This window comes from Lynx canadensis, chromosome B3, assembly GCF_007474595.2.
Source record: "Lynx canadensis isolate LIC74 chromosome B3, mLynCan4.pri.v2, whole genome shotgun sequence".
In the NCBI taxonomy this organism is placed as follows: domain Eukaryota; kingdom Metazoa; phylum Chordata; class Mammalia; order Carnivora; family Felidae; genus Lynx; species Lynx canadensis.
Genome location: NC_044308.2, coordinates 16,172,272 through 16,188,854, shown reverse-complemented (window position 1 = coordinate 16,188,854; position 16,583 = coordinate 16,172,272). Strand labels below are relative to the sequence as shown.

At 44.2% G+C, this 16,583-nt stretch overlaps 1 protein-coding gene across 1 annotated transcript; it reads right to left on the bottom strand.

Moving 5' to 3' along the window:
* Positions 1 to 1,575: 1,575 nt before the first annotated feature.
* Positions 1,576 to 16,354, bottom strand: ARRDC4 (arrestin domain containing 4). Its single transcript, XM_030317475.1, has 8 exons — positions 15,930 to 16,354; positions 10,945 to 11,011; positions 10,555 to 10,702; positions 7,992 to 8,094; positions 6,770 to 7,026; positions 5,744 to 5,906; positions 4,772 to 4,926; positions 1,576 to 4,392 (listed from the first exon to the last, which is right to left on the bottom strand). The coding sequence occupies exons 1-8, from the start codon at positions 16,216 to 16,218 to the stop codon at positions 4,336 to 4,338; spliced, it is 1,239 nt and encodes a 412-aa protein (XP_030173335.1). The 5' UTR covers positions 16,219 to 16,354; the 3' UTR covers positions 1,576 to 4,335.
* Between the last annotated feature and the right edge of the window lie 229 nt (positions 16,355 to 16,583).

Sequence of the window (16,583 nt, the reverse complement as noted above, 5' to 3'; positions counted from 1 at the left end):
CAAACACCTGCAAGAACAATGACTACATTCAAAACCTGGCCAGATCCAAGCAAGCCCTGAATTCTAGTTAATTGTGTGGAATGTGTCAATGTCAATTCTCCAGTCTGGGTAATATATGTAAGAGGTTACCTTTGGGGGAGACTGGGTGATGGGGACACAGGATCTCTCTGTACTATGATTGCAACTTGTGGCTCTGTAATTATTTCAAAATATCAAGTTACAAACAAATGCCACTGCTGAAGGAAAGGTTTCAGCTACTAATTAAACATACTTAGGAAGCAATTTAGTCAAGGACTCCTGTCCTTTCAGGAGGCAGGGCTTTTAGATAGGTACACAGATTCTTTTTTTTTTTTTTTTTAATTTTCTTACCTTTTTAAAAAAAAATTTTTGAGAGACAGAGACAGAGCATGAGCAGGAGAGGGGCAGAGAGAGAGGGAGATACAGAATCCGAAGCAGGCTCCAGGCTCTGAGCTGTCAGCACAGAGCTTGATGCAGGGCTTGAACCCCCGAACCATGAGATCCTGACCTGAGCTGAAGTCAGATGCTTAAGGGACTCAGTCACTCAGGTTCCCCTGATTCTTGATTAGCACATGGTTAGTATCCGGTTCTGTGAGTGAGTCGTAAGCCGTGTAACTTAAAGCAATTCCTGTTTTTGTGACTTCTATTAAAGTAGTAGAATCAGGAAATTTTAGAATGAGCAGAGATCTTACAGAAAAATGTAGGTCAGACTTTCAGGTCACACGTCTGGGTTTTGATATCCTCATTTGTAATATGAGGGTTTTGTCCCAGATTCTTTGTGATTGTCTGCCTAGTTCTAAATTTCGGAACCCACCATTTTACAGAAGGCACTGCAGAAACTTCAACGGTGAACTTACAAATTTTGCCTCAGTATTTAGTGCAGGAGACAAATGTCTCGATTTATGTTGATTGCAAATGAGGATCCACAAACGACCTATTTATTATTTAACAAGATTATAAACACTTGGGAGAGTAAATTACCTGGGCTTTACCACCTAGCTAAGTTTGAGAATTTTCCAGGAGAGGGGGTCTGGGAGTTTTCTTGAGATGATATGCCACTGTATATTCCCTGTACAAAATGCACGGTTTTTACCCATTTGAAAGGGGAGGTTTGCTTGGGTCAGTGCCTTCCAATCCGTCCACCAGCAGCCCACCAGATTCCACTGGGGAAACACGTGGCCCATAAAACATGAAAACTCCAGAAGCTTTAAAAAATAGCCATTATCATTTGGGAACAAATGAAGGTAGTACTCCCTCAACAACCAAAATAGTTTGGGCTTATTTACTCTAAATGTCAACCACATTTCTTCACAGAATGCTAAAAACGGATTACCTGGGGGAAACGGAGCCCGCTGTAAAACCAGGCTCAGGATCCCCCCAGGCTGTCCGGCCCGGTGACCATACGCGTATACAAAAGGATCTTAATTTACAGCAATTACACTTGGTCTTGTGGTATTGACTCTCCCCCCTATGTCTGTAACAATTCAGGTCAGAATCTTATAAAAATAAAGCAAACAAAACAAAACAAAACAAAAAACAACCCAGCACCTCACAGCATTAGCGTCATCATTTTATTAACAAAAGGAACCCATGGGGTTCAAACCAGAGTACAAAATACAATCTTTATTTTTTTTTTTCCTGTGGGTTGAACTGTTACATTTTTAATAATAAAAATAAAAAAGCTTTCATAGTTAACTTATCAAAAACAAAACCCCTGCCTATTGAGTTTCTTATTGTGCAAAACAAAAACATCAAAATTAAAGTTCCGCCCACGGAAGGATTTTGTGTGCCCGAAGATGCACATTTTCAATGTCACAATGTTTGCATCAAAAAGAAAATTCTAAGGCCACGGTTTCTCTGCAAACTAAACAACAGAATAAACAAGCAATAGCAGCTGCATTTTCATCTTCATTCCCAAGAACTCCGTTCCAATGTAGACTTCTCTACATTCGGAAAATAATGTCTTGATTATCGAAAGGTATGCAGTTTCAACCTACTGCTTAAGGTCAGATGGGCGGATACCAACTCGGTAAGGCGAATCATCCCTTTCGGCTGCTCTGTTAAGTGCTACGACATCAGCTGTGCTTTCGTTTGGGGAGCACGTTTCATGATTTCTCTAATACGGGTGACAAAACAATCCTAGCGAAGGAGCGTGCGAAGCAGTTGGGAGTCAACTACTTGGCTTTTCCACGTGGGGCCAAACAGCTCGACTTTCTCTGCCTTCACACCTTTCGCTTTGTGTCTTTCACTGTGTTTTGGTATCATTGTGTTTTGGTATCGTGACAAGGCGTGTAAACTACAACTCAGAAGTCAAGAAACGGCTGAAGGTGGCCTTTTTTTGTTTTTTAAAGTAAAAGCAAAATTGTTCCGACAGCACTTAAGTACACGTTACCTGCTTAAAAACACACCAAGAACAAAGCAAAACAAGAACAAAACAAAACAAAAAACCCCACAACACAGTAAAAACCAAAGCAGGGAATGAACGGGGTGTGACGATTTCGGTACCACCATTATCAGTGTAACAGTTGTGTGTTGTGATTTTACACAGTGGCTTACGGTGAGAAAAACCTGCTGCAGGTGCTCACGTGATTACAAAGAGAGGTATGTCCGGAAGGGCGAAAAGTCTGCATCTACCTCATGCTTGTAGAAAAATCCCTGATCGGAGGGCCGACTAACTCTAAATACAAAACTTAACCTTAGAAAAAGAGCTTTCACACTCGTGACTGAATGTAGGCTGACGGAAAGAAAAGAGGACTCGTTCTGGCGAATGAAGTGTGGTGTTCTGCATGGAAGCACCAGGGTTTCTGGGTCGAACCCGTAGGACGTGGAGAAAACCAAAGTACTTGCCTGGTCCAAAATCTCTCCCGCGGGAATCCCTACCTCCCTCCATGCGGTGTCCGGGGTGCTCTCGGCTCACGAAACTAACAGATCAAAGGACGGGCAAGTGAGCACGTGACCAGGAAGAAGAGGGGAACAGGGGGACAGGAAGAACACTGCTCAGACTTTCAGCAGCAACACAATCTTGTCGGTCGGAATATCCTGAGGTTAAACGATAATAAAATATTGCACCAAGACAATAAAGAAAAAAAAATCACAGTTTAAATAGAATTACTAAAGAGTTGGAATAATAACGTACAGCGTGGTGACTGCCGTCAGTAGACTGAAGTCTCTAGGCAGGAATTAAGTTTTTGTTTTTGTTTTTTAAATGGTACCCTCAAAATTTGTACCCTCTTTTGATTCTGCATTTATTTCGAAATACCCTTTGGTATACATCTATTAACTTTCATCTAATGCTAACCTTATAGATTTTTCCCTCGGTCCACCTGCGGATTTAGCGATCGGCGAGATAAGATTGGGACTGCCAATTAGCAGGAACTCCACGGAAGGCTTATCACGCCTGGTGTTTTAAAAGGATTCTGATAACCCCACTAGAGGTAGGTTAAGAGAGGCTTTTGTTGTTTTGGTTTTTTCCTGTGTAGTTATCGAGGTATCCTGAGGATGCAACCTTTTTTTTTCCCCCTTTCTTTTTCTACTATGATCTTAGGTAATTAAGACACGGGAAAAATCAAACACATACCCTAACAGAGTACTTGAAGGGGGTAAAAAGTACAGCCTTCCACAAAATGTGCTCTCGAACTGAAATTCATCTTTCCCCTCTGAACGGACATGCCTTGCAAGGAACTCTTTCTTGGTTTCATAATACTGTACAGCTGATTTACAATATGAAACTGTATTCCTTCATTAGGACCTCATAAAAAGATTCTCTCAAGAACTTCAGTTCTATGGGACCTGGGGAGAAATCATGAAGACCCCGACGTGTTGAGGGTCACTTCGTATTTAGAGTGGACCTTTTTCCTATTTATACACACCTCTGTGCTGCTACCTTCTTCAAGATCAAGGCTCCCAACGAGTCCATATTTCCTTAAAGCTTAGGGTAACTTCTGTTCCACCTGGAGAAACCTGTTTAAAGGTACGTTCGTCTAGTGTTTCCACCACCCACATGGATTCTGTTCTCTTGGGTCAAGCGCAGACACCCTTCACTTACTCTCTCACCACCAGGACTTCCATTACCTTCTGTGACTTGTCACATCTTCATTGGATCATTTAAAGGGGACACATGACCCTATCATACATTTGTGCAACGCATTCTTGTCAGCCCACTGGAAAGTTCATGCATCCTTCAATTTCTATCACCTTCAATCTTGATGTTCGTGTATGTCCTTCCCCTAATCTTCTCTCCCTCTCTTTCCATAAAGGCAGCGGGGGAAGAACCAACATTCTAATCGGATGATGAACACAGTGATTTCTGGAATTTTTTCAGAGAATGAAGGACACAGGCTGGGTCTCTTCTACATCAGCAGGGTGAGGATCAACCTGAAAAAACAGACCAAGACACTAAGACTACTATCCCAGCACTCTCCAAAGGGTCTTGGTATCTGTTTCTAATTATAGGTGGTTGTAAGCTGAGCTGCTCAAAGCCTATCAGTAATAAGTCCCAGCGGGCCACTTAAATTCTCCGTGTTCTATGGCCACATAAAACATTTTAAAGGCAATCCACGGTGCGCGACGTGCCTGCTGTAGTTTACAAGGCAACCGTTACAGAGTGGGGTGATTGGATCAGGGCTAATCTAACGTTACCCGAGAAATTTTTTAACTGTGTATCCCCTGCTCATTAGGAATCAGCAGCAGATACTTACGGAGGATTATTTACAAACAGCAAGGCAGAAGTCTCATCTTCTTTTGCTTTGCTTACCTCTGAATAGAGAGGGGGAGGCTGGAAGCGGAATTGCTGTACGCAGGCAAACATAGGGCAGCATGCTTCTCCCTCACAGTCCGGGGGCTGAGGGTAAGGAGGGACGTGTCGAGAGAATTCTTCCTCGGACACCACGTCTGCGTAATTGGGTGGCGCTAAAACAAGAACGGAGTTGGATCTCGGAAGTCCGTGCAAAGTCAATTGCGTTAATCTCCCGAACTCTTACCAAAACCGGAAATGTAGCTAAATGTGAAAACAATGGGGGCGCCTGGGTGGCGCAGTCGGTTAAGCGTCCGACTTCAGCCAGGTCACGATCTCGCAGTCCGTGAGTTCGAGCCCTGTGTCGGGCTCTGGGCTGATGGCTCAGAGCCTGGAGCCTGTTTCCGATTCTGTGTCTCCCTCTCTCTCTGCCCCTCCCCCGTTCATGCTCTGTCTCTGTCCCAAAAATAAATAAACGTTGAAAAAAAAAAAAAATTTAAAAAATAAAAAAATAAATGTGAAAACAATGTTTTTTTTTTTTTATCCCCGCTCTAGTAAGCGAGTTTTTGTGCTTATTGCAACAAGACATATTTAATCAATTCTGCTTTTGTGAAATCACTACGAACACTGACTATGTTCTATTTCGAGAGGTGGATGTTACAGTGCAGGCAAAACAGATCACGTAGACGTGGTGGCAGAAAACACACGCACCCTACGCGCACTTGGACCATTTTCTCATCGTCTTACTCCTAATGAATGGGAGTCGGGAGTAGCAGACTTGACTCCTGGCTCTGCCATCAGCAGCTCTGCGTCCTGGATAGGCCAGGCTCTCCACGTCCCTTCCAGGAACACCGTTTTCTAGTTTTTAGTGCCCGGAAGAGCCGGGGCCGCTGTGAACGGCAGCAGTCATGGTCCTCTGGGCACCTGTGTCCTGACCCCGCCTGCTCTTACTCTACGTGAACTTCGCGCTCAAAGCTCCTCAAACCGCCGTACCTTCCGGCTGCTCTGGCAGCGTCAGCGTCAGCCAGCTCATGTCCACGCTGAACCGGCCGGCGGTGCTGGAGTTTCTGCTCCCAAAACCGTTATATGGGATTGTGCCAATCACTAAGGGCAGCTCGAGCATCAGTTTTTTAGCACCAGGAATGTGAATATACACCTAATACGCCAACACACACACACACAAACACAACAACAGCAAAAAAGAGAGACAGAGAGAAAGGCAAAATATAGGTTAAACCTCACAGTAGATGGACCAGTTTATTTTTTCACACAAACAAATCTCTCTGCTGTCTGCCACCGCTCCCGCATACAAGTGTAAATCATCCTGACCAAATGCAACGGACAACAAACCACATGAACGGCGCACGAAATAGAGAGAATGCTCTGTGATGGGGAACCGTGGCCTTAACATCCTTCAGCATAAGGCAGCATGCCCTACACATAGGAATTGTAGAAAATGAAGTAGGTGCTTTCAACACAACCAGCCCCCTGCATGCACCTTAACTCTTTCATGTGACTTAATTAAATGCCTCAGGGGGATAGGTTTGGATTACAGACAAAGGCCAGTCTTCGTCACTCCAGCCTGTCGGAATGCTGGTGTAAAGTGACATTTTGTCAGCCGCTAAATGTACATGCCTGGTGGGGACACGGCATCAGTTACTGCTCCGTTCTACATAGTTTTCATTTTAAAAAAGCACTCTGGAACACGGGGGAAGGGAAGCAAAAATAAGATAAAAACACAGAGGGAGACAAACCATAAGAGGCCCTTAAATACAGAGAACAAACTGAGGGCTGCTGGTGGGATGCGGGGGGGTAGGTGGGCTAAAGGGGTGACGGGCATGAAGGAGGGCACTTGCTGGGATGAGCCCTGGGTGTCATATGTAGGTGATGAATCACTAACTTCTACTCCTGAAACCAATACTATACTACGTGTTAATTAACTTGGCTTTAAATTAAAAAGTAAAAAATAAATACACTTTAAAATATATATATATGTATAAAAATAAGCTCCCTGCTTACAGCTAAGGAATAGTCTACTCTGATAATGCAGCAATCCAGGATGGACGGAGTAACAGGCGGAATTTTTAGAGTCTTCCCGTGCCACGTGTCGGTGCCCCCAGAGGCGATGTGGTTTCCTCGCACGTTGGCGACCATGTGCCGGACGGTCTTTGTCTTCCCGCTGGCCAAATACGTCTGCGTTTGGAAAATGGCAGCTTTGGGAACGATGAGGCGGGAGGAACAATTCTCTATCTCCGCATAGATTGGAATAGCTTCTCCTGAAAAGGAAACAAAAACACCTTCAGCGACGTTTCAGAAAGCCCTCCCCGCGGTGAACTAGAGCCATTACCAATTAAAGCTGCAATGTCACAAAGTCACTTTCACAAGAGGGGACCTCTGACGGGAGGCTTGTACTGTAAATCCGCGTCAGAGAATTGAGGAATCGCCGCAGCTCACGGCAGGTGCCGCTTTCTAATTACGGCATTCTTTGCTTGTCTAACGTAGCAATATCAGGTTACCAATTCTAAAGACATGTGAATGGCCAATATCTATAAAAATTAAGACACACCAAGAAATGGCCCAGGGGTGTATAAAGTACGAAAGATCACTGACGGACTCACTAGTGCCTGTCAAATCAAAACCCGGCCAACAGGAGAACAAAGACTTTGTTTTTAAGGAACTAGTGTTCAGGCACAGGTAAGACAGTGGATGGAGCAGCAAGTTTTACATCCGCGTTACATGTCCACCATGACACCATCCCGTACCACGTGGGGTTCCAGTTGGCCGAGCCCCGGAGCGGGGGCCAACGCCACTGTACGGGAGCGGACCCTTCACAAACGGTCACGCCGGCGGCAGTCTGACCGTTCAGACTGTTCACGGTCTACACCGCAGCCCCCTATACTTGGGGGCTTTCACACAACAGTGCTCTTCTGGGCAACACGGCCCTGGACACTCTGCTGCAACATCGAGTCAAATGCTGGCATTTTCCCAGGCTTCTAATTTTAGACTTCGTCACTAAAGCGAAAGCACTGAAGTCAAAAATGCCAGGAGTTGGACGGAATCTACTCATCCACTCAAAAATACTTAAATATCAATTATTTATGTGAAAAACAGAAAACCGTACTATTCACATTTTAAAACAGTATACAGTTCGCAAATTACAAAACACACTATTAAAAATCACTTGCAGTTAGCTAATAAAATGAATGACTCTTCCACGTGGACTTTCAAACGTTGTGCTTACCATTACAGTATCCCTTCCTTTCAATTTTGGCACTCAGCGAGACTGGACCAGAAGTGAAAAACCAACAGCCAACCATTTTCTCTTGAGTTTTCAATACAGGGGTCTTGAAAATTTCAAATAATAACATGACTTTAATAAAACTAGCAGAAAATTCACAGAACTTAAAATCGTGTCATTCTTTATTAAATAACTGTGAAGAAAGGTCTTCCGAAAAACAAATCAACACTTTTATGCTCATGTGACAGACTAGGCAAAATACTTCAGTAAAACACAAAGCATAAAAAAAATTCTCTTTTTAGGAAAACTAAGGTGAATTCTCAGACTCACGTTAGGTGACACCATCGTGTTTTACCCTGTAAATCATTATGTTTCTGGAAAATGATTTAACATCCCTTAAAGTAGTAATCAAAAATTGTAGTCATAACTATTAACATGACAGAGGTACTTTTTCTTTCCTTTTTTAATTTTTTAATGTTTTTTTATTTTTGAGAGAGGGAGAGACAGTGCGCGAGTGGGGGAGGGGCAGAGAGAGAGGGAGACACAGAATCTGAAGCAGGCTCCAGGCTCCGAGCTGTCGGCACAGAGCCTGATGTGGGGCTTGAACCCACCAGCAGCGAGATCATGACCGGGGCCGAAATCAGACGCTCAACCGACTGAACTTCCCCGGGCGCCCTGATACTTTTTCTTTTAAAAACCTTACGTGTATGGGGCGCCTGGGTGGCGCAGTCGGTTAAGCGTCCGACTTCAGCCAGGTCACGATCTCGCGGTCCGCGAGTTCGAGCCCCGCGTCGGGCTCTGGGCTGATGGCTCGGAGCCTGGAGCCTGTTTCCGATTCTGTGTCTCCCTCTCTCTCTGCCCCTCCCCCGTTCATGCTCTGTCTCTCTCTGTCCCAAAAATAAATAAAAAAAAAGTTGAAAAAAAAATTAAAAAAAAAAAAAAAAAAAACCTTACGTGTGTATTAGGGAAAAGGAGAAATGGTATAAAAATCAATAACCAGAACATTGTACTTGTTTTGGCATCTAAACTGTAGAACAAGCAAACAGTCTCATTTCCTGAATTCAAAAGTACATTAGTAGGCAGAAATTTCAAGTGCCCTTAACTTAGAATGTTGTGGGTTTTAGCGTAACGGCAGCAAGATAAACCCAATGTCATGGATCCACAGGGTTACTGAACATACCGCCCTGCTCTCCACTCCACAGCATCGATGGAAATGACTCAAGATTCAAGATGCTCAGTTGGAAAGATACACAAACCCAAAGCCGCAACATTTTTTACTTATAAAAGAATATTAAAGGATTACTAGTTTCTCTTTCTGGCAAAAAAAAAAATAAAATCTCTTTAAATCATTTGCCACCATGGTCCCATGAATAGCTTAGAAGTAGCTAACTTCCCAATTTCAAGTAGTTTTTAAAAATATAAGACAGTATTGTCAATTTGCAAAAAAAAAAAAAAAAAAAAGTGGTCAGTGGATGGTAAGTTTCAGCTGTAACTAGCTGTGAGCCAGGTCAGCTGGGTGCTGGCTGTTCTAGAATTCTGGCCACAAGGGGCCATGCGACCAGGGCATAACTGTTATATTTTCACACTCTAAAAGTGAACAAACCGTAAAGTCTATTCAGTTTTCGTATGAAAACAGAGCAAAACACCTTTTAACTCCTGTTTTTTTCCCTTTAAAAACATTGGCCAGAAAAAGAACCCCCTGATACTAAACATACATGTTTGGAACATCAGTATCATGATGGAAAGTTTAAATTATCCCAGTATTTTCTAGGAAGTAAAAAAAAAAAAAAAAAAAAAAAAAAAAAAAAAAAAAAAAAAAAAATCATTCATTCATATTTAAATGAAGAACCATTAGGTCCTCATAGCTATCATGAAAGTACAAGGTATAATTTTATATTATTTTGATAATATGGGTTTAGATAAAAGAATCTAGCTCATTAGCTCCCATCTTGCCTATTCTGTTGTTACTTATAGCCTAATCTTTCTTATCAGCCTACAGTATTTCTGGTGATTATTAGAAGTTCAATGCTTTAATGTGGCCAAATCTGTCATAAGGAAATGATAAGTGAAAGGCTCCCCACAGCAGCTGCGTGCACTTACTTAATGTTAGAAAATGGCATGCAAAATGGAAGGATACATAGCATAATGGCCTGAGCTTCAATAACAGGCTGAGCATGATTAATACTCTTCCATAATTACTGTTCCTCAACCTGCTATTATTGAAGAGTTTAGAATACCACAGCCCTGTGAATGTGGCCGCTCTGGTAAAAGTAACCACTCTCTGTGTGTGCATTATTATTATTAAGCCTTATTAATGCATTTCAAGCCTGTATAACTTTTTGGCAAAAGAAGCCCCGAACAACGGAGACATAATCAATAGTATTAACACACACAATTTGTAATTTGCCGGGCCTAGAATCACACATTTAGAGTGAATGCCCATGGGTTACGAGATTCTATCAGAAAGTGACAGGACAGAGGACCACTCAACTGGCTCAATGTACGTAGCGCAATTGAAAGCAAGGAGGGAGGGAGGGAAGGGGGAAGAGAAGAAGGAAGGACTTACTAATAATGCTGGTGTGTTGACATCGATGTGACTAATAACCTGAAGTTCCCGCTTCACACTCTGATCAGGTACCTTGGGTCGTTCCAAAACTGCTCTCACGCAGTACTGAATACTTCCGTACTTCCCGCTGAATGAGGTTACTAAAGGTCTGAAACAAGCCAAAGACATTAACTTATAAGTTCATCTTTCAGTTACACACAACTGGAAAAAACCCTTAAAATGTTGGTTTTGGCTTAAAAAAAACAAAAAACCAAAAAACCAAGAGTGTGAACAAGGTAAGTCTATCCTGGGGCAATGCAAGATAAGCGGGTGTAACGGTACGTGGTACCCACACATCTGGCAGGGCATGCTGCGGAGAAAGAAAATCATGAAAATAATAGTTTCACTTACTCAGAGGGAAGCTGAAAGCTAAATGGAAATTCATGTTTTCCAGGCTGTAATAAGAGGATGCCTTCACCTAAAAAAGAAAATACATTTTAACTAAGGTAAGTATTAGATCAAGAATTTTCACAACCTAAATCGTATTTTTTTTAAAGGAGGTTTTCCTGGCTATAATATCCAGTGTACTCCATAAAGTACAGTACGCTGAGATTTAGAGAATTAAAATCTGAATCAGCCTACTAATTTTAATCAATTTCAAACCACACACACACACACACACACACACACACACACACATCTTCTATCTTCAAGGAGACCAATCACACAAGTAATTACCATAAAGTGTCGGAGCCTAGAGTTCGCATATACATACATAGGTGAACATGAGTGCATGTATGTACACGTATACATATACATAAATATTTGTTCACCCTACTCATAGACTAGCACAAGTATACTAACATAATATTATTACTAACACACATCAATATTAGTATGTTAGCATATGGAGACCAATCTTCAAGGAGACCAATCACACAAGTAATTACCATAAAGTGTCGGAGCCTAGAGTTCGCATATACATACATAGGTGAACACGAGTGCATGTATGTACACGTATACATATACATAAATATTTGTTCACCCTACTCATAGACTAGCACAAGTATACTAACATAATATTATTACTAACACACATCAATATTAGTATGTTAGCATATGGTACACTATTATCCTAACATGAGATATCAGTATTCAGTTGCATTTAAAACTGATTTAACAAAAAATACATCTATTTATTTTGGGTATGGCATAAAAATCAGATTCTGTATTCCTTGGACAAAAACGGAAAAAGGGGTGAAGAATTTCCTTGGAGAATTACGAATATCGAGTATACGAAAGAGCCAAACCAACAGGACAACTTATTAGGTAAGAGTCCTGCATCTGCACGTAAGCTCTACTGATTAATAGGTGGCTAGTTCAAGTTCAGCGGGGTGGGCCAAGCACAAGCATGCCTCCTTTCTCCTGCTCTGGGTCCGGGTCAGCCAGCTCCACTGCATCGCACACAGAGGCTTATCCCTGCTTGTCAGAAGGCCAAGACACAGGGTGGATGGACCCTGCAAGGCCAGAGGCGCTGCTGGAGCTCCGATGAACACACAATCTGCATCACTCAGATCCAGAGCCAACTCCGGGGCTGCCATGTGGTTAGATAGCTCTGCAGAGATCCTTATAAACCTTCCCCACCTTTTCTGTTCATCTGTTCAAATTTAGGACTAAATTCCCTCATCAAGGGTGGCCTGATTAAGACCAAGAAAGGGCAGGGCAGATGAGAACTCTGAGATTTGCCTGTCAGTTGATACTAAAAACAGAGATTTCTACTGCATCCATTAAAAAAAAAAAAAAATTAAAGGGCTAGTGAAATGGGATTTTTTTTCCACTTAATTACTAGAAACAATTCAGTTAACATTTCAACCTTGTCTTTTTAGAAAACAGGAATGCATTATTGGCCCATTTAGTCTTCCAAATGTCCCCAGTGTTCAGTGTGTAATATATGAGGGGCAGAATAAGTATAGTATCTTCCACGGAAAGTCATTCAAATAGAAATACGACACAGAGTGGGTGACTTGGAGGCAAAGTGAGCAAGTGACAGGAACATGAGGCTATGTTAAAACAACAGTGACTGAGATAGTCCCCAAGGCTCACGTGTGCTCAGAGACACCCTAGAAGCCTCAGCAGTGTCTCCAGCACTGGACGCTAGGGAAGCCTCTCCCAATTTACTGCCATCAAAGTAAAAGGCTCAAGGCAATCCCAGTGCTCCTGATGGGGGTAGACTACAGTTCAAATGTATCACCATTAGATTACTGGATATAACAATTCAAGTACTTTACAATGTTCAGAAATGGAGATTTCATTTGAGTTCAAAATTTATAATGCTTAGATGTCAGGCACTGTGGATGCAAAGATGAGTGATGGCAACTGTCAAACAGTACAGGGGAGGGAAGGAGGCCACAGACACACACACCCAAGTAATGACCACAGAGTGCCCGAACCTGGAAAGGGGATGATGCCTGTCCCGGACCTGAGGGTTGTCGGCACGGAGATGAGCAGGGCAGGGTTTTAGACGAAGGGAACAGCATGAGGCTGAGCACAATGGGCACGTGTGGAGAACAGAGTTACCCAGGATATTGAGAGGTTAAGAGATAAAGTTCTCTCATCATAGACAAAACAAATCCACACAGGAAGCATGTAACATTTAAAATGAAGAATTTCAATCACCTCCATGCATAAATAGGAACAGAAATTGAGAAGGTTTAGAAATATAGGTTATAGTTTTTGGAATCAAATCTTAGTTTTCTTCCTCTTATTTATTATTATTATTATTATTATTATTTTTATTAAAAAGGTTCACAAGCTGAATCATGTGCCCATTTATGCTTCTGTTGTCTTGGCTCATTACGTGTGCCTCATACAGTGAAGGCTACAATTTCACAGAGAGGTGTTCCATTCACTAATGGTCTTATAGCCCAACCAACCTCCTAATTCAGGGCACCCAGGAGCCATGGGAGCTATAATATCATTACAGGGACTTGGGTTCAGGAAGGACGAGGGACTCCCACAAGGACAGACTGCTGGTTGGTGACCAACTGAAACCAACTCTCTGGTCTGTCTTGTCTTTCAACCACAATTCCTCAATTAAAAAAAAAAAATGAAGAGTATCAATCACAATGGCAGCAAGCTATTAGATTAGATTTAACAATGCCAAACAGTTATCTGGGGATATTTCCTGAAAATAGATCTCATAGGCACATTTCCCCCAAATCTAGATTTCTAAAAAATCTCTTCAGGTGATTGGAATTCACCTAGGTCTTGGAATTAAATGACCCTGAGAATCTATGACCCTGTAAAGTTGCTAACCTCTTCCAAGCTACAGATGTAATTGTTATTTTTTCTCAATGAGATCATCTTAGAAAGACTATGATTTTTAGGGGTTCCTGCCTGGCTCAGTTGGTGGGGCAACTGACACTTGATCTCAGAGTCCTGAGTTCAAGCCCATGTTGGGCATGGAGCCTACTAAAAAAAATTCAACAAAACAGATTATGATTTTTATTTTTAAGTATTTATTTCTTTTTGAGAGAGAGAGAGAGAAAGAGAGAGAAAATGGGTGGGGGAGAGACAGAGACAGGGAAACAGAGGATCTGAAGTGGGCCCTGTGCTGACAGCAGCGAACCTGATGTGGGGCTCCAGCTCAGGAACTGTGATATCATGACCTGAGAAGAAGTCGGTTGCTTAATTGACTGAGCCACCCAGGCACCCAACAGATTATGATTTTTAAATGAAACATAATCTTTGCAAATATTTGTTATGATAAAAGAAGCAAAAAAATGTTCAGGTTGTCTAGACTTACCCATTCTATTCCACCAGAATGAAAAAGCAAGGTCTAACTTGTGAATCAAAACACTATTAGCCCAGGTTTTACCAATGCAATTCTTATTGCTAATTCCAGGTCCAACTGCTATTAATGTTGTATCTATTTACTCAGTAGTTATGGGCACAAAGATATAGTGTCCAAAGTCCTGGACAAAAACCACTTCTCTCTTCATGACCCTTGACGCCAGTCAGCCATCTTGAAAATCTGCCCTGTCTCTGACCATTGGGGGAAGCGTGCGTGGGCAGATCCCGGAAACCATACCCATGAAAGGGTCACCCAACACAGTGCACTTGTGAATCCAAAAGAAGGCTTTGGTTCCAGATATGTTTTTTCCTTGCTACACTATTTGGGATCACTGGATTCTCACAGACTTTGAGGATTTAACTGGGAACAGTCTACTTCTCCATACCAAGACAAGGCAAAACTGCACCTACTATTCGTTTTGTAGAAGACACAGCAAGGGGCAAAGCAGTGATATACTGCATTTGACTCTTCAAGGGAGGGGAGTTTATACCATTATCTCATTTTATATATAAAAGCTGAAGCTGAGAAGGCAGAAGAGTGAAATGGTGTAAAGTAGCTCCCACCAACTGCATGAAGACCAAGATTCCCTGTTCCTAGTATTTTCATGATTAAGAAAAGCAACTTTTGCATATTTATTATAATTACAAAAAATCTTAACATTTACATATAATATAGAGATTGAGGAAACCTATATAATGGGTTACCACTTCTGGAAAAACCTACACTATTAACCGGACTCCACAAGACTGGACAAGAAAGGTAATTCTTCCTCCAGAAACTCTTACCATGCCCAGATCCCACTGTCTCCAAAGGCCTAAGGGGGTTGGGGGGGGGGGGGGGGAAAGGGATGTTGCAATGGAAACAAAAAGAAGCAAAGAATAAAAGACAAAGAATATAAGGCAGAGGCAGAACTCTTCAGTTACCCTGCTTCCAGAAGAGGGAAGCCAAGTAAGATGCTCACGAAACACTTCCTTTGAATTCCTACCTACCGCTCACGAACTACTTCCCCTCTTCCCAGGACTAAGGTTTTGCTAATTCATCATGAACCAGATACGAGCGTCTACGTCCAGAATGGGAACGGGAGGCCCATAAACCAGTGGGCACCACAGCATGGCCCCTCAAAGACGGATTCCGTCCTCCATTCCTCAGGCCAGAAGGGACAGGACCTAGATCCCCAGAACCTAGATTTCTGTCTGCTTATCACAGGTTCCCATAGCAACGGTTCACTCCGGGGACCGTCCTGGACGGTCCCGGGACGCCGGGCGCGGTGAGGCCCGGGGGCGAGGAGGCAGCTAGAGGTGCGCACCCACCACGCGAGATCGCCCCGGTGCTTTGAACTGGGGGCACGGGCATTGTTACCCGCCCATCACAGGCGAGCAAACTGAGGCTCCGGCCACCGGGTGGGCGGACCCCAGCCGCGGATCCCGCCCCCGCCCCCCGGATGGTGGGCTTCCGCCGGCGCGCGCCCTCCCGGTTCCTGGCAGCCCCTCTGAGGAGCCTCTCGTGGCCCGGCGGGGACTCCGGGGTCGTCGCCCTCGCTCACCGGCCGGGGGCTCGCGCAGGCTCAGGCGCACGTTCAGGTACTCCACCTCCGACGCGGCGGCGGGGGCGGTGGCGCCGGGGCTCGGGCCCCAGGCGGCGGTGGCTCGGCCGTGGGCCTCCAGGCGCAGCGCCCGCAGGGCCACCGGCTCGGCCGCCTCCAGCAGCACGTGTCCCGCCACCGTCTCGCCGCTCGAGTAGCAGCCCTTGCGCTCATCCTCGAACACCAGACCCAGGCTCTTCACGCGGCCCTCGGAGCCCACGGCCGCCGCGGACCCTGCCTCGCCGCCCATCCCGCCGGGCGATGCGGCCGTGCCGGGGAGGTCGGCAGCTGTCCGGAGCCGGCGTGGCGAGCAGAGCGGCGCCGCTGTCACGGGCGCCCGCGGCACGCCGAGGGCCCCGCAGCCGCTGTGCGGTGCCCGGTGGAGCCCTAGCGCGCCGTGGGGCCTATCGCTTTAACAAACCCAGGTGGGACTGGTAAGGGGCCGGGACAGCCCACCCCCGACGCGCGCCCATAGGCCGGCTGTGAGCCCCGCCTGGTGCGGATTGGTTGTAAATGGCCACCGAGTCGTATCATAGGCTCTCCCACGCACCGGATGGCGCAGGTAGGCAGTGCGTGATCAAGCAGTGGTGACCAATCGGGATACGCAGGCGTACA

Coding starts and splice junctions, on each gene's coding strand:
- ARRDC4 (XM_030317475.1), bottom strand. CDS start 16,218: ATGGGCGGCGAGGCAGGGTCCGCGGCGGCCGTGGGCTCCGAGGGCCGC. Junction 11,012..15,929: donor CCTGCGCGAGCCCCCGGCCG/GTGAGCGAGGGC, acceptor TTTCTTTTTTAG/GTGAAGGCATCCTCTTATTA. Junction 10,703..10,944: donor AGCTTTCAGCTTCCCTCTGA/GTAAGTGAAACT, acceptor GGCTTGTTTCAG/ACCTTTAGTAACCTCATTCA.